This window comes from Muscardinus avellanarius (genome assembly GCF_963383645.1).
Source record: "Muscardinus avellanarius genome assembly, chromosome: 15".
Lineage (NCBI taxonomy): Eukaryota > Metazoa > Chordata > Mammalia > Rodentia > Gliridae > Muscardinus > Muscardinus avellanarius.
In genome coordinates, this window is record NC_137801.1 from 20,247,925 (window position 1) to 20,273,207 (window position 25,283).

A 25,283-nucleotide genomic window follows, 5' to 3' on the forward strand; every position below is an offset into this window, starting at 1 on the left:
TCCATATTGTCCTCCACAGTAGCTATATTTGCATTCCCATGAGTACTGCACAAGAGCTCCCTTTTACCACATCTTCCACTTGTGGCCTTGTCTTTTGATAATAGTACTGTTAATGGAGTGAAGCAATATTGTGGTTCTGATTTGCATTTTCCTAATGTTAGTAATGTTGAACATTTTTTCCATACAGCTCTTACTGATTTGTGCATCTTCTTTTATGAAATGCCTATTTAGGCCCATTTAATTATTCATTCACGTATTTATTGCTATTTACTTATTATTTCTATTACTTATTTATTGCTATTCAGTTTTAAGGTTCCCTATATATTCCATATATAAATCTCTTCTCAGACAGATATTTTACAAATATTTTCTTCCATTTTGTAGGCTATGTCCTAATTCTGTTGACTGTTAACCTCTGCTAAGAAAAAAAAACACTTTTTTTTGGTACTGAGGTTTGAACCCAGAGGCATTCTACCTCCAAGTTATATGCCCTCGCCCTATTTCATTTCCTATTTGGAAACAGGGTTTCACTACGTTGCTAAAGGCCTTGCTAAATTACTGGGGCTGGCTTTGAAACTGTGATCCTCCTGTCTCAAGCCTCCCACATAATGAAATTACATGCATGCACCATGATGACTGGCAAAATTTTTAAGTTTGATAAAATTCCATTTTTCTACGTCTTCTTTTGGAGACTTGTCCAAAAAAATCCTTGCTCATTCCATGTCCTGAATTTGTTTTAATCTAGTATTTTGTTTCAGATTTTACATTTAAGTCTTTAGCCCAGTTTGAGTTTATTTTTGTAGCTGATGAGAGAGGGGCAGTGGTTACTTTTAAAGAAGAATAGGTGGTGACTGGCAGATGGCATGAGTCTCTGCAATGCTGGTAAAGGATTATTTTTATTTACTCATGTAGGCAGAATTATTTTCTGAGCCCAATTCAAAATGAGGGCAAGTTAATTTTATATTTTTCTTCCCTTTAAAAGTGAAAGTTGAGTTCTTGGGTTCCATCCATTTTTCTTCAAATGGTATAATTTTGTTCTTTATGGTTGAGTAAAACGCTTACAATAGTCAGGCGTGGTGGCGCACTAGCTTATAATGCCCGCACTTGGGAGGCTGAGACAGGAGGATCGCACAGGTTCAAAGTCTCAGCTACTTAGTGAGGCTCTCAGCAACTTAGTGAGACCCTGTTTCCAAATTTTAAAAATGTATATAAAATAGGTCTGGAAGTATAGCCCAGAGGTAGAAAGCCTCTGGGTTCCACCCCCAATACCACCAAAAGAAAAAAAAAAGAAAAAAAAAAAGCTTACAACTAAAAAATAACAACAACCCACTTAAAAGGGGGACAACCAAGCCAGGCATGGTGGCACATGCTTGTAATCCCAGTACTTGGGAGACTAAGACAGGAGGATCACAGGTTTGTGGCCAGCCTCAAAAAAAAAAAAAAAAAGAAAAAAAGAAGAAAAAAAAAAGAAAAAAGAAAAAATCAGCTAAGACACTGCTATTCAACGTGGCCACAGACTAGTCTGCAACAAGGTGAGTACAAAAGCAAGAACAAACGCTTAATTTCAGAGAAATTTTACAGTGCTGGGCCATTCTTACTGCATTTTACAAAAGTATCGGTCCACATGGATTGAAGGGGAAATCAGGTCCTTTATGATGAACAACCTGAGATAAATAAGCCGATGAGGTGGGAACGGGGGTCGGGAGTGTGCAGGAAGGGCATGAGAACAGAACCACAAAGTTATTAAATATGGAACCAAGTTTCCTAGGACTATGCTTTACAAAGGGAAAAGGTATTAATTTTTTCTTACAAGGTGGCACTTACAGGAAAATAACACCTCAAATTTCTCTATTGCCAGTTTTACTCCAAATGAAACTAATTAATGTCACCAAATTTATGTCATTCTGCACCAAGGAAATATATTAGCAACAACAAATACACCCCCAGCCTTATTTAATAGTTTGAAACTGGGTCTCACTAAATTGCTGAGGCCTGCTATGATCCTGTGATCCTCCTATCTCCATCTCCCAAGTACATGGATTACAGGTGCTCACAACTATACCCGGCTCAAATAATCTTTTATATCATTTAATGGACAAGAACATATAAACAATAGGAAAAGGTCTATCAACCAATCTTGTCCCTGATATTCCTAAGAAATTACTTTGTCTATACCTATTACCTATAAATAAGGAGACTAGCTCAGAAGAGTGCTAATCTGATCCAAATTTATCTCTACAAATCCTGTCATTGTGCCAACTTTATCTTCCTATGGCTTCCTGAAAACACTACACACATTCCTATCTTCTTACCTTTTTATAAATTTCATTCCATAATACATTCTGTCTTCATTAGTAATTATAATCTCAAGGCAATGACATTATCTCAGAAAAACTTTTTTTTTTCTCTCAATACTGGAGATTGAAAACAGGGCATACTATCTCCAAGCTACACACACAGCCCTTATTTTTTTCCTTTTTCTTTTCTTTTCTTTTTTTTTTTTGCAGTACTAGGGATGAAACTCAGGGGCATTCTATCTCCAAGCGACACCCCCAGCCCTATTTTTTATTCTTTTTTTTTTTTTTTAAAGCAGGGTCTCACTGAGTTGCAAAAGGCCTCACTAGGTAGCTGGGGCTGGCTTCGAACCTGCACAATCCTCCTGTCACAGCCTCCCAAATGCTGGGATTACAAGCGTGCGCCACCACACCCAGCTCCAGCCCAAATTTTTATTCTTTATTTTGAAACAGGTCTCACTAAATTGCAGAGGGCCTCATTAAGTAGCTGAGGCTGGCTGTAAACCTGCAATGCTTCTGTCTTAGCCTCTCAAGTACATATATAACAGTAAGTAATCTTGGTAAAATTACATTAGTACTCCTTTTCTAGTGCTGCCAAAAACAGGGTAAATATAAACATGTGTGACTTACTAGGTCATTAGTTAATTATGTCTCCCTCATCGTACCTCGAGATATACTGAGAACCTTAAGGGAGGGGGCCTACAATTTATTCAAACGTGTTTCCCAGCCAGGTGTGGTGGCGTACACTTGTAATGCCAGAATTTGGGAGGCTGAGAAAGAAGGATTATGGTTTGCAGACAGCCTCAGCTACTTAATGAAGCCATTTGCAAATCAGTGAGACCCTGTTTCAAAAAATAAAGAATAAACCAGGCATGGTGGCACACGCTGTAATTCCCGTGCTTGGGAGGTGAAGAAAGGAAGATTACGCAGGTTCGAAGCCAGCTGTGCTGGCTTAAGAGACCCTGTTTCCAAATAAAAATATAAAATAGGTCTGTGAGTTTAGCCCAGATGTAGAAGGCTTTCCAGGAACCCCAGTACTAGAAAGAAAGAAAGAAAGAAAGAAAGAAAGAAAGAAAGAAAGAAAGAAAGAAAGAAAGAAAGAAAGAAAGAAAGAAGGAGGGGAGGGGAGGGGAGGGGAGGGGAGGGGAGGGGAGGGGAGGGGAGGGGAGGGGAGGGGAGGGGAGGGGAGGAAAGAAGCCGGGCATGGTGGCGCACACATGTAATCCCAGCATTTGGGAGGCTGAGATTGGAGGATTGTGGTTCCTGGACAGCCTCAGCTATTTACTGAGGCCCTCCGTAAATTTAGTAAGAGACGATGTTTCAAAATAAAGAATAAAAAATAAGGCAGGAGGTGTAGCTCAGAGGTCAAATTCCCCTGGGTTCCATCCCCAGACCGCAAAAAATAAAGTGTTTCCCAAGTACTGGCAAATAGTACATACTTAAGAATGTATGTAACAAGTTTAAAGGATGTTACTTTGGTTGTTAAAAATAAACTAATGGCTGAAATAATGCTTTTCAAGATTATAACTGGATTGACTAGTCCTTCTAGGTAGATTGTTGAGAAGATTAAAAGAAATTTAACAATTTTTTAATCTGATCAGAAACAAAAATGCTTGCTTTCATATAAACATACATATAACAAAAAAATTCTGACTAGAAGATTAGCAGTTACTGTTATTTGATTTAAAACACACAAATATGCCAGGCCTGGTGGCACATGCTTATAATCCTAGTATTTGGGAGGCTGAGACAGGAGGATCATGCAAGTTTGAAGCCAGCCTCAGCTACTTAGTGAGGCTCTCAGTAACTTAGTGAGACCCTGTTTCCAAATAAAATATAAAACAGGTCTGGGAATATAGCCCGGAGGTAGAAAGCCCCTGGGTTTCATACCCAGTACAACAAAAATAAAAATAAATAAATTAATATAGATAAATAAAACACGACACAAACCTTACAATCTAGTAAGAGAAGCTTGTTTGGTTTTTTATTTGCTTTTGTTTTTGTTTACAGTACTGAGATCAAACCCAGGGTAGTCCATCTCCAAGCTATACCCCCAACCCTATTTTTTCTTAATTTTGAAACAGAGTCTCACTAAGTTGCAGAGGGCCTCACTACATAGCTAAGGCTGGTCAAAACCGTGATATCCTCTTATCTCAGCTTCCCAAGTACTGGTTATTACAAGCATGTGCCACTACACCAAGCCTAGGAAGTTATCTTTATAGCTTAATGTTTTTTGCAGAAAAACATTTAAAACAAACGCTACAACTTGAATCATCACCAAATTTATTTCACATAGTTAACTGAAGTATTTTAGGTTGCTGGCTATTTCTGTAGCACCCATTTAGTATAAAATCAGACACACTAAAAGCACTGAGATTTTTCATTTCCACAGATGATTGTAATGTTGAAAAAGGTCAAAAGAATATGGACAATAAACATTTGAATTAGGAGCTTTAGAATAATCACTAAATAGCCGGGCATGGTGGTACACGCTTGTAATCCCCACGCTTGGGAGGCGGAGACAGGAGGATCGCTCAGGTTCGAAGCCAGCCACACTGGCTTAAGAGACCCTGTTTCCAAATAAAAATATAAAATAGGTCTGGCCATGTAGAAGGGCTTCCAGGAACCCCAGAACCACAAAAGAATAATCACTAACTTAAAATTTTATTTTCTCCTGAAGACATTCAGTTGTCCTCTCTACATCAGTGATATTATCAGAAACACTGAAGCAATAACAACAAAATTGAAATTTAGGAGTTATATACATAATTAAAGAATTCATAGTTGATGAACTGATTAGAAACTGGAGTTTGAAAATAGTTTTAGTCTTTAAAAATACCATTACTTATCTTGAGGGAAAGGTTTTATTCCAAAAGTCTTTCTTTTATAGAATTTCATTTCTAGAAGTAATAGACTATTTTAGTTCTAAGTTCCTTATTCCCATACCAAGAAGTCTACTCTAAGCTGGGCAGGATGTGGTTCCTGATTGTATTCAAATAGTTCCACTAATTAAAACAAGAAAGGCCATAGGAGAACACCTTCTTTGCTTCTGGGTACTTTCATGTCAAAGTTTGAAAAATACAAGACAGAGTTAAAAGCTTCAACTCAGTCACCACCAACAAGGAAAAGAAAACATCTCCCAAAATCTCTGCATGTATCCTTAGCATACTTTTGAAAGGAAACATAATTTTACCCATTCAGTAATTTAATACATATTAAATGTTAGAGGGCAGGTAAGTCAACGGTATTTTAAATAACTCCAGGCAAAATATATGAGATTCCTGATTAAAAGTAATTCTGAAAAAGTAGTAAAGTTAACATTAATTCATACTCCTAGAAATAATTAGTGATCTCTTGTGGTGAATTTTTTTTCTTAAGGCACTTAAAAAGCAGACCAAAATCTAACCAAACTTTTTTCTACTAAAAGGTAAAAATAATACTCCTAAATTTGCTTCATGGTGCAGTATTTAAATTTTGTTTGGGAGGAAAAGCAAAAAACTTCACTTACCTATGATTACAAAACAGCAACAAAAATAGATAATTTTAGTAATCATTTCTCTAGCATTATTCTACCTTACCTTGGCTTGGAATTCCATAAAGTTTTTCTCTGAACATTGTTTCCTGTCTAAAAACTAAGAATCAAAACTACAAACTTTGTAGAGAAATGAATAAATAAACCAATAAGGTAGTTTTAATACTGGAATAAATTTCAAAGTTCTGTTCTCTGTTCCTATTTGGCTGACAGGCATACATGATCAAGAGAGCTTCTATCAATTTCCAACTAGAAGTATCAGTTTTGCTGTCAGAGCTCTTTATTTTTGTTCATAAAAGGAAGTGGGTTTTGATACTATCTCAGTGTTCTTCCTGTCTTACAATGCATTTGAAATAACGTGATGTCAGACTGAGAGTAAAAACCCAAAATAAGAAAAATAAATGGGCTCAATTAGTTTTCATTACCTTTATTGATAACTGCAACTAATTTAGCACTGCCTTGTTGCACGCTACAACTATCACTGTTGGCCACAAGTGTGTTACGTTTATCTCTACTGAACTACAATAGTATGTAATATATAACAAAAAATTTATAGGTGCCTACACCATATGAATGATCCATAAATAACATGTTAATTGATTCCCTGGACTGACTGGCTTGGGTCCTAATATTAGATCTAAAATTTCATTTTATTTTTCCTTTTTTTTTCTTTTTGGTAGTATTGGGGATGGAACCCTAGGGACATTCTACCTCTGAGCTACACCCCCCAGCCCAGCCCTATTTTTTATTTTGAAACAGGGTCTCACTAAGTCACAGAGGGCCTAAGTAGCTGAGGCTGTCTGCAACCCACAATCCTCCTGTTTCTGCCTCCCAAATGCTGGGATTACACGCACCACCACACCTGGCTCTTTTTCCTTCCTTCCTTCTCCCCGCCTCCCTCTCCCCCCATACTAAGGACTGAATTCAGGGGCATTCTGCCTCCATAAGTAAAAAAAGCTATACTCCTATCCTTTTTTATTTTTTGTTTTAAAACAGGGTTTCACTTGGTTGGTTGAGTCTCACTAAATTGCTAAAACTGGTCTCAAACATGAAGTAGCTCTACATATTCAATTTCTAAATGTAAAAAGAAAAGTACAGAGCTGGGCCTTGTGGCCCGTACTTTTTTTCTTTTTTTGGTAGTACAGGGGTTCCTGGAAGCCCTTCTACCTCCGGCTACACTCCTACGGGCTACACTCCCAGACCTATTTTTGTACATTTTTATGTGGAAACAGGGTCTCTTAAGCCAGCACGGCTGGCTTCAAACCTGCGCGATCCTCCTGTCTCCACCTCCCAAGCGCAGTGATTACAAAGCGTGCGCCACCATGCCCGGCGTGGCCCATACTTTTAATTCTAGCATTTGGGAGACTTGAGACAGGAGAAGTGGGTTCTTGGACAGTCTCAGCTACTAAGTAAGGCCCTTTGCAACTCAGTGAGAACCTGTTTCAAAATAAAGAATAAAAAAATAGGGCTGAGGGTGTCACTCGGCAGTAGAATGCCTCTGAGTTCCATCCCTGGCACTGCAAAAAGAAAGGAAGGAAGGAAGGAAAGAAGGGAAGGAAGGGGGGAAGAAAGTATAAATAATGAGAAAGAGGGGGAAAGAAAAGCACTTTTCAGCTGGGGGTGTAGCTCAGAGGTATAATGCCCCTGGGTTCCATCTCCAGTACTAAAACAGAGAATGCTGGACCCTACCTCTTTTCACTACTGACAGGATAACTTTAAAATATCAAGGATGTTGGTCAAAGGCCCCACTTGTTTTGCTTTCATTCCATTTGCCTTAACAACTGAGGTCCGGATGTCTCTCCAAATGGTTATGATCTTAAAGCTAAGATGTAAGCCGGGCATGGTGGCGCAAGGTTGTAATCCCAGTACTTCGAAGCCAGCCTCAAAAACTTAATAGGGCCTTCCACAACTTAGTGAGAACCTGTTTCCAAATAAGAAATAAAATAGGGCTGTGGGTGCAGTTTAAAGCTAGAATGACTCTGGATTCAATCCCCAATGCCCAAAAAAGATGCAGGCGGGGCATGGTGTTGCATGCTTACAACCTCAGCATTTGGGAGGCGGAGACTGGAGGACAGCAATTCCCAGACAGTCTCAGCTACTTGGCGAGGCCCTTTGCAACTCAGTGAGACCATTAAAAAAAAAAAAAAAAGAAAAAAGAAAAAGAAAAAGACTAAAATTTAGGGCTGGGGGTGTAGCTCAGAGGTATAATGCCCCTGGGTTCCATCTCCAGTACTAAAACAAAAAAACACTAAGATGTTCAGTCAGGCGTGGTGGTGCACATTTGTGTAATCCCAGTACCTAGGAGGATCACTGGTTCACAGCCAGCCTCCTCCATAACTTAGAGACCCTATTTCAAAGTAAAACTTGTACCTCAGAGGTAGAATGCTCCTGGATTTAATTCCTAGTACCAAAAAAAAAAAAAAACTAATATGCTCTTATTACAGTTTGCCTAAATTGCACATGCAGTACCTACACCACAGAGCATAGATAAGGCCACCAGTTCTCTCGATTCTCTCTAGGAGCACCACACATTACAGCAGAGATGGTAATGAATCAGAACTATCTTATCACAGTAACAGTTGTGAAGATCCTTTAAATTAATGAATCTAGTATTTGAGGAAGTATAATCTTAGTTTCTAGATCCAAAAAACTCACCTATTATTTGAATCTAAAAGGATAACCAAGCTAGCGAACATCTTAAATGTCTATTTTACTTAGGAAATCAGTATTTTTTTTTTAAAGACTCAAGATTTGGACTAAAATTTGCCTTGCTATAAATTATAAATATTGGAGTAACAAAGATTTGTTCTTTTCGAGGCTAACAAGAACATACGGAATAATTAGCAGGAATAGTTAATAAAACACTCCTTAATTGGAAAATTCCTTATAGCGAAGCTGGTACAATGCAAACATTATTCCCTTTAAAAGCTTTCTGGATCAGCTATGAATCAGGAACCAAACAGAATGAGACCAAAGACGAGCAGACTAAATTTGGTGTTTGTTAGTAGAAATGAAAACCATTCTTTTCCTAGTAAGGAAAGAACTGTAGTAGGTGCACAAAGTTTAGAAAAGAGGACTGCAGTGGAGGGAAAAAAGTACTGAAAGAAAAAAGAGTATATTATGTATGGATAGCCGAGCATGATGGTGCACACTTGTAATCCCAGCATCTGGGAGGCTGAGACAGGAGGATCACAGGTCAAGGAACTCAGCTACTTAGTGAGGCCCTCTGCAACTCAGTGAAATCCCGTTTCAAAATAAAAAATAAAAGATAGGGCTGGGTATATAGCTCAGAGGTAGAATATCCCTGGATTCCATCCTCAGTTCTGCCAAAAAAAAAAAAAAAAAAAAAAGACAGATGGACAATAGGTGAGAGCAAACCCAGGTAAAACCTGAAGTACTATCCAATACATCTGACTCTTAAATTAAAATTTTGGCTTCTAACTGGATATCTACTACAAAAAAATTGAACATAGACACAAATCTCATACCTTTAACAAAAATTAACTCAAAATGCACCACAGACACATAAAACTCAAAATTATAAAACTCCTAGAAGACAACAGAGAAGAAAATCTAGGTGAACTTGGGTTTGTTAAAGACTTTTTAGATACAACACTAAAGACACAACCTACAAAAACAAAACTGATAAGCTATACTACATTAAAATTAAAAACTTGCGCTTGTAATCCTTGTAATCCCTGCACTTGGGAGGCGGAGACAGGATCGTGTAGGTTCAAAGCCAGCCACGCTGGCTTAAGAGACCCTGTTTCCAAATAATATATAAAATAGGTCTGGGAGTGTAGCCCGGAGGTAGAAGGGTTCCATCCCCAGTACCACCAAAAATAAAAAAATTTAAAAAAAATTTAAAAACATTTTCTGTGAAAAGAAATGGCCAAAAGAGTAAAAAGCCACAGTTTGGAAGAAACTGTATGCAGAAGACATATCTAGTAAAATATTGCTCTCAAAATAGACAATGAATTCTTAAAGTTCAATAACAAGCAAAAAACCAGTCTGATAACAAATGGACCAAAGACCTGAATGGACATCGCACCAAAGGACATAAACAAGCCAGGTGTAGTGGCACATGTCTGTAATCCCAGTTCTTGAGAAACTGAGACAGGAGGATTGCAGATTTGAAGTCAGCCTCAGCAACTTAGTGAGATCCTGTTTCAAAATAAAAAATAAAAAGGGCTGCAGATGTGGTCTGGAGGTGAAATGCCCCTGGGTACCAAAAAATATCTAAAAGGCTTATACAGATGGCAAATAAGCCCACAAAAAAATGTTCTAGCCTAGCCGGACATGGTAGCTCACATTTGTAATCCCCGCACATGGGAGGCTGAGACAGGAGGATCGCACAGGTTCGAAGCCAGCCCCGGCTACTTAGTGAGGCTCTCAGCAACTTAGTGAGATCCTGTTTCCAAATAAAATATAAATAGGTCTGGGAATATAGCCTGGAGGTAGAAAGCCTCTGGGTTCTACCCCCAGTACCACCAAAAAAAAAAAAAAAAGTTCTAGCCACACACGGTGGCACACTCCTGTAATTTATTGAGACTCTTAAGCAACTTAGCGAGACCCTGTCTTAATATTTTTTTATAAAGGGCTATGTGTATAATGGTAGAAAACTCCTGGGTTCAATCCTCAGTGCCACTCTCTCCCCCAAAAAAGAGATGTGTCTTATTACATGTAATCAGGGAAATGCAAATTAAAACAACAATAAAATGCCACTATGTGAGAATGGCCAAAACCCAGACCACTGATAACAAATGCTAGCAAAGATATAAAGCAACAGGAATGCAGAGTCACTGCTGGTGGGAATGCAAAATGGCATAGCAACTTTTGTAACATGGCAGTCTACAAAACTAAACATACTTATACCCTATGATCCAACAATCACACTCCTTGGTATTTATCCAAGGAACTGAAAACTTATGCCCACACAAAAACTGAACATAGAAGGTTACAATACTTTATTCATAATTGCAACGAAAGCTGGGCATGGTGACACACACCTTCCCAGTACTTGGGAAGCTGAGACAGAATAGTCACAGGTTCAAGACCAGCCTCAGCAATCTAGTCAGGCTCCCAGCAACCAAACAAGACACTGTTTCAAAACAGAATACCTACCTCTGGCTTCAAACTCCCAGTACAAAAAAAAAAAGTTGGGTGTGGTCATACACACCTATAATCCCAATATTTGGGAAGCTGAGATGAGATGACCAAAGGTTCAAGGACAGCTTCAGCAAGTAGTGAGACTCTCATTAACCTAGCAAGACTATGTTTCAAAATAAGAAATACATATACTTCAGTAGAAAAATAAATAAGCTTTAGTACATCCTATCAATGGAATACTATTCAGTACTAAAAAGAAATAGCCATCAGGCCATAAAAAAACATGGAAGAAGATCAAATGCATATTACTAATCAAGGAATCCAATCTTTAAAGGTTTCAACTTTATGACATTCTAGAAAATGCAAAGCTTCAGACAATAAAATGGTCAACGGCTGTTAGGCGTTAGGAGGAGGGTTGAACAGATGGAGCAGAGAGCTTTTTTAAGATAGTGAAACCAAGCTGGGTGTGGCGGTGCACACTTGTAATCCCAGTACTTGGGAGGCTGAGAGAGGAGGATTGCGGTTCTTGGCCAGCCACAGCTACTTACTGAGGCCCTTCCCAACTTTAGTGAGACCCTGTTTCAAAATAAAGAACAAAAAATAGGGCTGGGGGTATACCTTAAGAGGTGGAATAGCCCTGGCTCAATTCCCAGGATGGCAGGAAACTTCTGGATGATACTGGTTTAGGAAGAGGCACTGACTGGCCTGGGGTCTGAAAATAGCGGAATTACTAACAGAAGCATTGTCCTACTGCAGTTAGTACTTAACTGAGGATCAGGGAGATTTACCTTTCCTTTTCCACCTGCTCTTTTTTCCCTCTTTGTTGCTGCCACCATCGCTGCTGCTGCTGCTGTTCTCAGAACTCTGGGAATCTGACTGACCATCACTGCTTTCTTCCGAACCTTCTGAGAGCTCTTTCACCCCATCCGGCACATCTTTCTGAAAATGTTGGCATCCAATTAGGATTGATTATACTATTTCAGAGAATAAGAATTAAATTTCTGTTATGCAATGTTGCAACGTAATTGCACTGACTGGTTTTTAGTATTAGAGGACAGGGTAATAGTACTAAATAAGTTTTCTGAATTGCTGCCATCTCTCTTTCTGGGTCAAATAAGGTAATGCTTCCATCTACATCCAAAGATAAAAATTATACACAACATTCATATGCAGGCACAAAACAGGTTTAAGTAGACAATAGTTAGGTTAAGTATTAAGCTCAGGAATAAAATATTTATGATAAAAACTATACAATAACAATCTTGTTAAATGCGTGCATGCGTGTGTGTGTGTGTGTGTGTGTGTGTGTGTGTGTGTAACACCATATATTCTGAATTCAATTAGAGAGCAAGTCTAGAGAGCAAGAGAGTACATTATTTTAATCTAACTGGTTCCTAAGTATCAGTTATTAATAACTACCAAAGATCAAATAGGATTCTTATCAATCTCTTTGGCACTTAATAAGAACGTTAATGAGAAAAGATAATTGTGTCAGTTTATTATGTGAGAGATAATATGAATACAAGAGCAAGGACAAAGAAAACAAGATTTTCAATTTTATTTTCAGTTGTTAAGCCTTAATCAAAGTCTTGAGCCCTCAATTTCTCTGTTTAACAGGTGGCGATAACAATACCTACCTTAAAATATCATTTGGGAATGAAATGAACTAATTAATATAAAATACTTAGAATAGTGCCTGCCATAACAACTCAATAAATATTAGTTACTACATATTTATATAAAAACATAAACATAAAAATCAAAAGACTAGTGAATATTATTTCTAAGTTTTAAAACCATGAATTTTTCCCCACGAATATTTTATTTTCTCACATAATTTATTTTTGTAACCAGAATTAAAAAATAACCTTGGGACACAAAATGTGACTCTTCCACATATAACTGGCACCCATATGACATTATATCCAGGATCACCAACTCTAGTCTAGAAAGAAAGTTATTTTCCACTCAAGTTTACATCCTTAGTGCCAGTCTCTCTAAGCCATCTCTTATGTTACACACTTTCTTAAAATACAGACCCCATATTTTTCTATTCTTTCCTTCAAAATGCAGGACAGCTTTTATAGTTAGTTGCCAGCCAGACATCTTGACCTGAAGGTTCAACAAGTATCTGAAATACAAATATAATTATCTTCTTTTTGTAAAAATCTTGTGATCCCTTCTGGGATCAACTGCTCATGCCCCAAATCTTAGAATATTTTCATCCCCCCTTTTCCCCTGCAAAAGCGATATATTCTACTTCTCTAATACCCCTTGCTTCTCTTTACCATTCTCTGATCTGAGGGCCTCAGTTTCTCCTAACAACTACAGCCAGCCATTTATTTTTTTCCCTGCTTCATTCTAAAGTCTATCATACTTGAATTATCTTCTTAAACAGATATTTGATCACAATCTTCTCCTGAAGAACCTCTGCCATGTGCTCAACACATCTACCCTTCTCTCATACACACACATGCCCCAAAAGGCCTCCCAAGTCTGACCACCACCTAATGCTTACATACCTTGACTCCTCACCATGGAAGCTCACCCACAGATTATGGTCTAACTACCCTAGTCTCTAATTACAAATCCATTCTGAATCCATCCTATCTGTGCCTTTGCTTGAGCTATTCTCATGTCAAGGAAGGACTCTACTTACTACCATTACTCATCTGTTGAAGTCCAGCTCAACTATTTTAAGTTAATAACAATTTTCTAGATCCTTTTAGTCAACATTATTCTTTATTTAGTTTCATTTTTTTGTTTTTGTTTTTGTAGTACTGGGGCTTTTCTACCTCCAGGTTGTATTTTATAGACCTATAAAATACAGACCTATTTTATACTTTATTTGGAAAAAGAGTCTCACTAAGTTGCTGAAAACCTCACTCAGGAGCTGAGGCTGGTTTTGAACCTGTGCGATCCTCCTGTCTCAGCCTCCCAAGTGCTGGGATTACAAGCGTGCGCCACCATGCCCGGCTATTTAGTTTCATTTTCAAAGTACCTCATAGCACAGTATGTTTTATGAATGTGCAATTATTTCAGTAACTAAAATATGAGCTTCAAAAGATCAGGAACTACAGTTTATCCTCCTTTGTTGCCGCTAATGTTTCCAGCATAGATGTGAAATTGTGACATAATAAGAAATACAAGTGGACCGTGCGTGGTAGCGCATGCTTGTAATCTCAGCATTCAGGAGGCGGAGACCAGAGGCTCGCAGTTCCCAGATAGCCTCAGCTACTCATCGAGGCCCTTCGCAACTCAATGAGACCCTGTTTCAAAGGTAAAGACTAAAAGAATGGGGCTAGAGGTGTAGCTTGGAGTTACAATGCCCCTGGGTTCCATCTGCAAAAAAAAAGAAAAGAAAAGAAAAGAAAAGAAAAGAAAAGAAAAGAAAAGAAAAGGGAAGGGAAGAGATACAAATACAAATTGGGCTTGATGGTGCATGCCTGTAATCCCAGCACTTGGGAGGCTGAGACAAGACATTCAAGGCCAGCCTCAACAACTTAATGAGGCCCTCCACAGCTTAGTGAGATCCTGTTTCAAAATTAAATTTAAAATAGGACTGGGGATTAGCTCAGAGGTAGAATGCCCTTGGGTTCAATCCCAGTACCACATTAAAAAAAATAAAAGAAATAAATACATCATATAGTTCCTAACATAGAGCTCCAAAACTCTTTCAATTTCCTGAGCAAAAGTGGCACTAGGAAAATCTTTCACTACGATATTTGGTCTTCAACCACAGTTTCTAACACAGAGCTCCTAAAACCAATATAATTTATTAAGAGATAGTCTGACATAACTCCAATATCCTCTGGAATTTCCTGGGTGATAGGAGCATCAATTCTAATGAAATAACTCTTGGTGGACTCCTGGATAGCCTCGGCATAGGAACTGGTTGCCAAGGGAGCCAACATGATGAGAAAGTTGAAACTTTTAGTCCAACCTCCCTGAAAAAGAAAGAAGCCTAAGGTTGCATTGATCACCAATGGCCAATTAAGTCTCCACAAAAACCCAAAAGCCAGGAGTTCAGGTAAGTTTCTGAACAGCTGATCACATGTAGATTCTTAGAGAGTGTGGTACACCGAGAGAGGGTATGAAGGCCCCATGCATCTTCTCCCTACCTCATTCCTTGCATCTCTTCTATAGGACCGGAAGCTTCTATAACAGTCTTAATAATAAATGTGTAAATGAAAGTAAAGTATTTCCCTCACTTGTGTAAGCCAATCTAGCAAATTAACTGAATCAAAGGATGTGAGAGTACTGAGATGCAGGCTCCTGCTTGAAGGGTTAATGAAGCAACTCTGGCTCCTGAGAAGCAGCTTGGAATGCCAGGCTGGGAGGCAATCACACTTCCTCTAATCAGTGAGCTATGAGTCTTGCCAAGTTGGCTTCAAGGACGGGAAAGCCACTCCTGGCCTCATTGAATGTCCTTCCCAGCATAGACATCTCTCAGAAAACTTATTGGTATGATAAACAGCTTGAGATGTTATGAGCGGTTCTTTGCTTCTAATTGTAAAACAAAAAGTTGCTTTGAGACTAGTCCTTTGGCTTTACTCACACACATCCATTGTTGCTTTAAGATAACCTTGTCATGTCTAAAACAGTTAATTTGTCTATGGATCCCATAGAAGCTTTCTCTATAAAGTCTGTTTGCTCTTTCAATAAAACATGCAGTGTACATGAAACCTGCATCCCCTGTATCCCATGAATTGGCTTTACCATTAGGTCTCCAGTGCGCCAGACATTGACAAAAGGACAATGTCAAGAGAACCCTGATGACAGCTGTTCAATCAGTAGAAGCCACAACACAGGACATATAATTAGCAGCTGAAACTGAGGAGGTTGGAGGATGGTAGTCTTGAGAAACTGTGCCCTCTCCCTTTGGGATCTGACACCACCTCCAGGTAAGTAATGTAAGAATTTATTTGAATGCGAGGGCACCCAGCTGGCATTGAAGATGGGAGGGGTGCTCCCACACATCTAGTGATAAAAATATTATATTAAGTGGTATATGAGAACAGGAAAAAAAGGGGGTTTTTTCTGCTCTGTCTACAATAGTAGCATTATAAACAGTATTAAAATTGAAGAAAGTCTAGAACAGCTAAGTAATAATTTTTAAAAAGCTCCATGTGGTGAAAAAAGTCCTTTAAGACCAAAAATTAAACACAATAGACGTGTGTGTGTGTGTTACTGAGGACTCTGAACCCAAGGGCATTCTACCTCTGAGCTACACACCCAGTCCTATTTTATATTTATTTTGAAACAGGGTTTAGCTGGGGTGATGAGAATCTCACTACTTGCTGGGGCTGCCTTCAACCTACAATCCTCCTGTCGCAGCCTCCCAAGTACTGGGATTACAAGCACATGCACCATCATGCTCAGCTAAACACAGTTGAATAAAGAAATAATATAGGAAGGTTAGATGTTTTCAGTGTTAATGGGCTACACATACAACTGAGCAGAGTGATGACTACAGCTCAGAGTTAAAAGGTAATAGGGAACAGAGTTCCACACAGACATAGGCACCGTCACTGCCTGCCAAGAAGTCATTCTCCACCTGATACACTTTTTTTGAAGAACCACTCCTCTCTCTCTCTCTTTTTTTTTTTTTTTTTGTGGTACTGGGGTTCCTGGAAGCCCTTCTACCTCCGGGCTACACTCCCAGACCTATTTTTACATTTTCATTTTGGAAACAGGGTCTCCTAAGCCAGCGAGCGCGGCTGGCTTCGAACCTGCGCGATCCTCCTGTCTCCGCCTCCCAAGCACGGGGATTACAAGCGTGCGCCACCACGCCCGGCTTGAACCACTCCTCTCTTCAATTCACCTGACTGTAGCAGGTTTCATTTCAGTCTCTCATCATGAGTGGTCCTGATATTAAGAATGCTGAGAGTCAAAATAAAATCTATACATTTGGCAAAAGTCATCATTCAGGTATGATCACATGTGCCAGGCCAAACTAATGAAATAGTTTGAGGCAAGAGGTACTTGCTTTTAGTTCCTGGACTCCTCTGTCCAGACTTTCAGCTTGCAGAGTGGGGGCTGGGAGTGATGTCAAGTTCAGTGGGGAGAGTGTGATCCTGAATGAAGCCAAAAGAAAGTAGAGAAACCGAGCCTGAGCACCTGGATCCAGCCTGGGTTTCCACAATTTTCAGCTCCCTTAGTTAATATAGTCTCTATCTTAATCTCATTTGAGTTGGTTTTCCTATTTATAAGTGCAAGAATATTGATAACTAAAGGGTTCTTCTTGGTTTAGGTATATTAGGCAGCTTGTTAAGGTAAAAAGAACATAAGTTTTAAGTCAGATCAGTGTTCATATTCTGGTTCTGATACAAAGTGGTCAACTCTGGCCAAGAAAACTCAATCTTCTGAACCTTAATTTTATCCATTATAATAAAAGAATAATAATACAAGTTATATGGATTGGAAAATCAAATGACAAATTAATGTAAAGCACCTAGACAGTATGCTCCATAGTAGCATCCAGTTATAATTCAAAAGTTGTGAGGTTCTTTAAAAAGTCACTGAAAAGCACAGGTGCCTATGCCTATAATCCCAGCTATCCAGGAGGCTGATTTGGAAGAGAATCTATTGAGCCCAGGAATTCCAGGCCAGCCTGGGTAATGTAACAAGATAACAACAACAACAACAACAACAACAACAACAACAACAACAACTAAATGCAGTGACATATGCTTATAATTCTAGTAACTGGGAGGCCAAGACAGGAAGATCTCAGATTCAAGGCCAGCCTCAACAACTTAGCAAGACTCTGTTTCAAAATTAAAAATTTAACAAGGCTAGGAAAGTAGCGCAGAGGTAAAATGCCCCTGGGTTCCATCCCCAGTATAATAATAATGTCACTAGAAATCACTTTAATTTTTTTTTGTGGTACTGGGGATGGAACCCAGGGGCCTTCTACCTCCAGGCTATTCTCTCAGACCTATTTTATATTTTATTTGGATAGAGGGTCTCTTAAGCCAGCTGAGACTGGCTTCGAACCTGCACGATCCTCCTGTCTCAGCCTCCCAAGCATGGGGATTACAGGCGTGCACCACCACGCCCGACATCACTTTAATTTAATCCTTTCATAATTAAAGTTATCAATCCGGGCATGGTGGCGCACACTTGTAATCCCAGCATTTGGGAGGCTGAGACAGGAGGATCGTGATTCATGGACAGCCTCAACTTCTTAGTGAAGCCCTTTGCAACTCAGTGAAACCCTGTTTCAAAATAAAGAATAAAAAGCCAGGTGCAGTAATCCCCACACTTGGGAGGCTGAGACAGGAGGATGTCGCAGGTTCAAAGCCAGCATCAGCTACTCAGTGAAGCTCTCAGCAACTTAGTGAGACCCTGTTTCCAAATAAAATATAAAAATAGGTCTGGGAGTATGGCCCGGAGGTAGAAAGCCTCTGGGTTCCACTCCCAGTACCACACACACACAAAAATAAAATAAAATAAATAATAATTTTAAAAAAATAGGGCTGGGTGTAGCTCAGAAGTAAAATGCCCCTGGGTTCAATCCCCAGTACTGCAAAAAATAAAAAATAAAAAAATAAATGAAGTTATCATAAAGATAAAATTACTAGCCAGGCATGGTCACCTATAATCCCAGTACTTGGGAACCTGAGACAGGAAGATCACAGATTTGAGGCCAGTCTAAGCAATTTAGCAAGACCTTGTTTTGTTTGGTTTGGTACTAGGAATTAAACCTACAGGCATTCTACCTCTGAATTATACACTCAGTTCTATTTTAAAAAATAAAATTTTTTTTTTTATTTTCAGAGTCCTCACTAAGTTGCTATGGCTGGCTGCAAACCTCTGATCTTCCTGTCTCAGCCTCCCAAGTATTATACCTGCATCCTCTACAAGTATCCACAAGAGTGTGTGTGTGTGTGTGTGTGTGTGTGTGTGTGTGTGTGTGTGTGTGTTTTACTGGGATTGAACCCAGAGGTAGTCTACTTTCGAGCTATCTTCAAGCCCAGTTTTATTTCTTATATGGAAACAGGGTTATCACTAGGTTAATAAGAGTCTCACTACTTGCTGAGGCTGTCCTGGAACCTGTGATCCTCCTGTATCAGTCTCCCAAGTATTGTGATTACAAACCCACACCACCATAACCATATGGCAAGACCTTGTTTTATCATAAAGTTATCATATTTACTTATTTAAAAAGTAAAAATAAAAAGGATGAGTAGCTCAGAGGTAGAACACAACTGGGTTCAATCCCCAGTACCAAAAAAAAAAAAAAAAAAAGTTACTTCTATGACCTACGTACAGATAGTTAAAGATTAGTAAAAATATATAAATATACTGGGGGGCTGGCAAAGTATGTGTGTAGCATTCATGAGGCCCTGGGATGAATCCCCTACAACAGCGAATATGATATATACTGGCTATAGAACTGAAAATATTACCTCTTACTGAAAATAGTTCTTCAAGAACAAAATTCTTTTCTATAACTCAAGTATTACTTATATATTGCCGCTTCCCATTTTTTCTTTTAAATGACTCCCCAATAAAAATATTTACCTTCAAAGTATATACTCCCATTCTACCTGGAACTTTATAGAAGATGCCCTCTTCACCTCGGGAGTTTGTATGTAACATTGCATTCAAGCATGCAAGAGGGGAAGTCCCACTGCAAAACAAAAGAATGAACAGTGATTAGTGTCTGTCTCTGAACAATAGTGTAGGAACACTACTTAAATTTGAATTGGTCAATATTCTTTCAACTTAAACATGTTTTATTACCTATAAGGTTAATATAAAAATAAATATCTGGTTAAGAGGCCATCATGGAGAAAATGGGTGTAAAAGTCATCCTCATATAAGTAAAAAAATAATTCCTTAATCCTGGTCCAGTAGCTAACATTCTTTTTTTTTTTTTTTTTTTTTTTTTGAGAGGGGAGGCACACTGGAGATTGAAGACATTCTATCTCCTAGCTACACCCCCCACCCCTTTTTGTTTTGAAGCAAGTTTTCCCTAGGTTGCTGAGTCTCCTAAATTCCTGAGGCTGTTCTCAAATCTGAGAATTCTCCTGTCTCAGCCTCCCAAGTAAGTACTGGGATTCCAGGCCTGTGCCACAGGGCCTGGCTTAGTATCTAACATTTTGTCTTTCTTTTTGGACTAGAGATTAATTCCACGGCATTCTACCTATGAGCTATATTCTAAGGATAATTTTATTTCTTATTTGGAAACAGGGTCTTGCTAGGTTGTTGAGAGCCTCGCTAAACTGTTGAAGCTACCCTGGAATCTGAGATCCTCCTGTCTCAGCCCCTCAAATACTGGGAAAACAAGTATACACCACCATGCCCAACAGTATCTAACATTTAAGTTAAGAAAATACAAAATTATCAAATATATATTTTAAATATTCGATTTTACTTGGCATAACCTTTAAAAAGATGCAAGAAAGACCAGGCGTGGTGGCGCGGGCTTGTAATCCCTGCGCTCGGGAAGCGTAAACAGGAGGATCGCGCAGGTTCAAAGCCAGCCTCGCTGATTTAAGAGACCCTGTTTCCAAGTAAAAATATAAAAAAATAGGTTTGAGAGTGTAGCAGAGGTAGAAGGGTTTCCAGGAACCCCAGTGCCACCAAAAAAAAAAAAAAAAAAAGGTAAGAAAAATAGGAAACAAACACAAATTCAAATAAACAGTATTTATCCGAGCTTGCATACTGCTGCGCCAAACTAAATCTAATCTGTGAAACTAACATATTGCCATGGTTTTTTTTCTTTTTTCCGGGTCTGGTTGTGGAACCCAGAGACATTCGACCTCCGAGCTACACCCCTGTCCAATATTTTATTCTTTATTTTGTAACAGGGTCTCACTGAGTTGTGGAGGGCCTCACTAAGTAGCTGAGGCTGTCCGCGAACTGCGATCCTCCGGTCTCAGCCTCCCGAAAGCTGAGATTACAAGCGTGCGCCACCATGCCCAGCTTAAGTTTTAGGTATATAGTAAATTATCTATAAAAATTATTATATTTCTTTCCAACTGTAATCAGATTTTATTTTCTCATCCCTGTACTTATTTACCAAAACAAATTATAATAAAAATTGCTAAAAGACATTCTTAGTTTGTCTCTGCATTCAGAAAATGGCACTAATATTTTATCACTAAACCTAATGTTATTTTTAATTACTTATATTCTAAGTATAAGGAAAGGACTGTAAACAAAATACATGATTTTTAAACACAAACAAAATGGAATCAACTGTACTAAAAAGCCTGAGCCAGGCGCGGTGGCGCACCTTGTCATCCCAGAATGTGGGAGGCTGAGACAGGAGGATCAAAGTTCAAGGACAGCCTCAGCTACTTAGTGAGGCCCTTTGCAACTCAGTGAGACCCTGTTTCAAAATAAAGAACTAAAAATAGGGCTGGGAGTGTAGCTCGCAGGCAGAATTCCCCTAGGTTCCATCCCCAATACCGAAAAAAAAAAAAAAAAAAGTATAGTGTAAAATAGCAAATTTTAGACTCACTAGCATAAAACTGACTAAAATAATACTTATTTCAGATGAGAAACTTCATTTTTATGTAACAGAAATTATTGTAAAAATCGGGAAATTAGAGAGTATTAAAGACTTCAAATAAGCATTAAAACAGAAAATGAAAATGCTTTTAAAAATACACCGGGCGTGGTAGAGCACACTTGTGATCACAGCATTTGGGAGGCTGAGACAGAAGGTCTTGGTTTGCAGACAGCCTCAGCTACTTAGTTACCCCATCTACGTTTTACAACTCAGTGAAACCTGTTTCATAATAAAGAATAAAAAAAATAGGGCTTTTGGGGGGGGGGGAGCTCAGAGGTAGAATGCCCCTAGATTCCATCCCCAGCGTCGCAAAAATAAATAAATAAGTAAAATTAAAATTAGGTATTAGCATAAGGCTAAGAGCTATAGTATTTAAAGGCAAAGCTGTAACATACATTATGTATTATATTATAATATATTATAGACATTATATATATATTACATATATATACATATACATATACATATATATATATGGAAAACTGCAAATTATTTCACATCAGAAAAAATCTGAGTACCAAGAAATACATGGGATCCTCATACAAAATCAGTTAGTGGACTAGTATCTTATTACAGGCTCCTTAAAGTTTTTATTTTTAATTTCTCATAACATCTGAGAGATAAGATACATTCCCAACTCTTCTCCCTCTTAATTTTCTGCTATTGCTACTTAATAAAGAAAAATAAGCCTGCTTTTTAAAGAGGCTGTAAACTGGGTGTGGTGGCCCACAATGTAATCCCAGCATTTGGGAGGCTGAGCCAGAACTGTGGTTTACAGACAGCCTTAGCTACTTAGTAAAGCCCTTTGCAACTCAGTGAGACTTTGTTTCAAAAATAAAGAATAAAAAAATAGGTCTGGGGGTACAGCTCAGAAGTAGAATGCCCCTGGGTTCAATCCTCAATGCTACACACAAAAATATGTTTTTAAATTAGAGGGGCTAGCCGGGCGTGGTGGCGCACACTTGTAATCCCCGCGCTTGGGAGGCTGAGACAGGAGGATCACGCAGGTTCGAAGCCAGCCGCGCGTGCTGGTTTAGGAGACCCTGTTTCCAAATAAAAATGTGAAAATAGGTCTGGGAGTGTAGCCCAGAGGTAGAAGGGCTTCCAGGAACCCCAGTACCACCAAAAAAAAAAAAAAAAAAAAATTTAATTAATTAAAAAATAAATTAAGAGGGGCTAGGCCGGGCGTGGTGGCGCACACTTGTAACCCTAGCATTTGGGAGGCTAAGACTGGAGGATCGCGGTTCGCGGATAGCCTCAGCTACTTAGTGAGGCCCTTTGCAACTCAGTGAGACCCTGTTTCAAAATAAAGAATAAAAAATATAACAGGGGTATAGCTCATAGGTAGAATGTCCCTAGGTTTCATCCCCAGACCCACTAAACAAACAAACAAAATAAAAATCAGAGGGGCTGAAAGCAAAATGAGTGAAATGGGAGGACATTATGTTATAATAAGTAGTTAAACCCAAAAGGAAATGCTGCACGTTCTCATGTACAGGTGTTAAAAAAAAATCTATTAGAAGCCCGGGGTGGTGGCGCACACTTGTAATCCCAGCATTCGGGAGGTTGAGACTGAAGGGTCCCGGTTCGTGTACAGCCTCAGCTACTTAGGCCCTCCACAACCTAGTGAGACCCTGTTTCAAAATAAAGAATAATAAAAGCCAGGCATGGTGGCGCATGCTTGTAATCCCAGCATTCGGGAGGCTGAGACCAGAGGATCGTGGTTCATGGACAGCCTCAGCTTCTTAGTGAGGCCCTCTGCAATTCAGTGAGACCTGGTTTAAAAACAAATAATAAAAAACAGGGCAGGGGGTGTAGCTTGAAAATCGAATGCTCCTGGGTTCCATCCCCACACCCTCCCCCCCCCAAAAAAAAAGAATAAAAAATAGGGCAGGGTGTGTAGCTCAGAGGTCAAATGCCCCTGAGTTCCATCCCCAGACCCACACACACACAAAAAAATCTATTAGAAAGTCTAACAGCAATTACTAGAGTCTGGGAAGGAGGGGAGTGGGGAGTGGCTGGTTAAGAGACACCCAAACACAAATACAAGTACTAAGTTGCAGTGTTCTACAAAACAGTGTAGGGACTTCACAATTACCTATATTTTACAGATGACTAGAAGAGAGGTGCTCAATGACACAAAGTAGTAAGGTAGAAACATTGCCTTGATTTGAACTGTACACATCACATATATGTATTAAAATACCGCACTGCACTCTATAAATACAATTATGTGTTGATAAAATCTGTTATAAATGTTTCACATCTTTATCCCAGCTGCTTAAGAGGCTGAGTCAGGAGGATTACAAATTCAAGGCCAACCAGTGAAACTGTAATTCCACTACTTGGGAGGCTAAGACAGAAGGATCACAGGTTCATGACCAGCCTCAGTCAGGCTCTGTTTCTTTCTTTTCTTTTATATTCTCATTCTCATTCATACTCTCATTCATTCTCTCTCTCTCTGTCTCTCTCTTTCTCATGTGTGTGTGTTTATGGGGACTGAACCTAGAGGCATTCTACCTTCAAGCTATACTCCCAGCATTTGGGAGGCTGAGACAGGAGGATTTTACGCCTGATTGTATTTTTTTATTTTTATACGCCTGATTTTATTTATTTGGAAACAGGGCCTCACTAGGTTGATGTCTTACTACTTGCTGAGGCTGTCCTGGAAGCTGCGATCCTCCTGCTTCAGCCTTCCTAGTACTGGGATTACATTCACGCACTACCACACCCAACTAGTACCTGTTTCAAATTAAAAACTAAAAAGGAACATGGCCTCATTATACAAACAAGGGCTGAGCCACATGGCAGCTCCATCTTCCACAGGAGGATCACTGTTTATGAACAGCCTCCGCTACTTACTGAGGCCCTAACTTAGCGAGGCCCTGTTTCAAAATAAAGAACAAAAACTGGGCATGGTGGTGCACACTTGTAATCCCAGCATTTGGGAGGCTGAGACAGGAGGATAGTGGTTTGCGGACAGCCTCAGCTACTTAGGCCCTCCGCAATTCAGTGAGACCCTTTTTCAAAATAAAGAATAAAAAATTGGGCAGGGGGTGTAGCTTGGAGGTCAAATGCCTCTGGGTTCCATCCCCAGACTCGCAAAAAAAAAAAAGAACAATAAACAGGGCTGGGGGTGTAACTTGGGGGTAGAATGTCCCTGGGTTCGGGAGGGAGGGAGGGAGGGAGGGAGGGCGGGCGGGCGGGCTGGGAGTATAGCTCAGAAGTTGCAATGCCCTTGGGTTCAATCCCCAATACCACACATTAAAATAAAAAAGTAAAGTAAATAAAGGGTTGGGGAGCCAGGCATGGTGGTATACAACTATAATCCCAGTACTTTGGAAGGCTAAGAAAAGACATCACAGGTTTGAAGCCAGCCTCAGCAACTTCGTGAGGCCCTCCACACTTAGTAAGACTGTTTCAAAATAAAAAATAATAGCCAGGCTAGGTGTGGTGGCAAACGCTTGTAATTCCACCATTTGAGAGGCTGAGACAGGAGAATCTTGGTTCGCAGACAGCCTCACCTACTTAATGAGGCTCTCCACAACTCAGTGAGACCGTTTCAAAATAAAGAATAAAAAAAAATTGGGCAGGGGGTGTTAGTTCGGAAGTCAAATGCCTCTGGGTTCCATCCCCAGAGCCACAAAAAATAAAAAAAAAAATAATAGCCGGGCGTGGTGGCGCACACTTGTAATCCCCGCATTTGGGAGGTGGAGACAGGAGGATCATGCAGGTTTGAAGCCAGCCTTGCTGACTTAAGAGACCCTGTTTTCAAATAAAAATATAAAAAATAGGTCTGGGAGTATAGCCTGGAGGTAGA

The 25,283-nt window shown here is 39.3% G+C and overlaps 1 protein-coding gene across 2 annotated transcripts in view; it reads right to left on the reverse strand.

The window, feature by feature from the left end:
* ASXL2 (ASXL transcriptional regulator 2) overlaps positions 1 to 25,283 on the reverse strand; it is a gene marked incomplete at both ends in the record, with an annotated part of 115,963 nt that overhangs the window by 36,623 nt on the left and 54,057 nt on the right. For both annotated transcript variants that reach the window (XM_080711755.1, XM_080711756.1), the window contains 2 exons: positions 11,724 to 11,874; positions 19,465 to 19,573. In XM_080711755.1, coding sequence (XP_080567881.1) covers positions 11,724 to 11,874; positions 19,465 to 19,573 — 260 coding nt within the window. The remainder of the gene's footprint in view (positions 1 to 11,723; positions 11,875 to 19,464; positions 19,574 to 25,283) is intronic.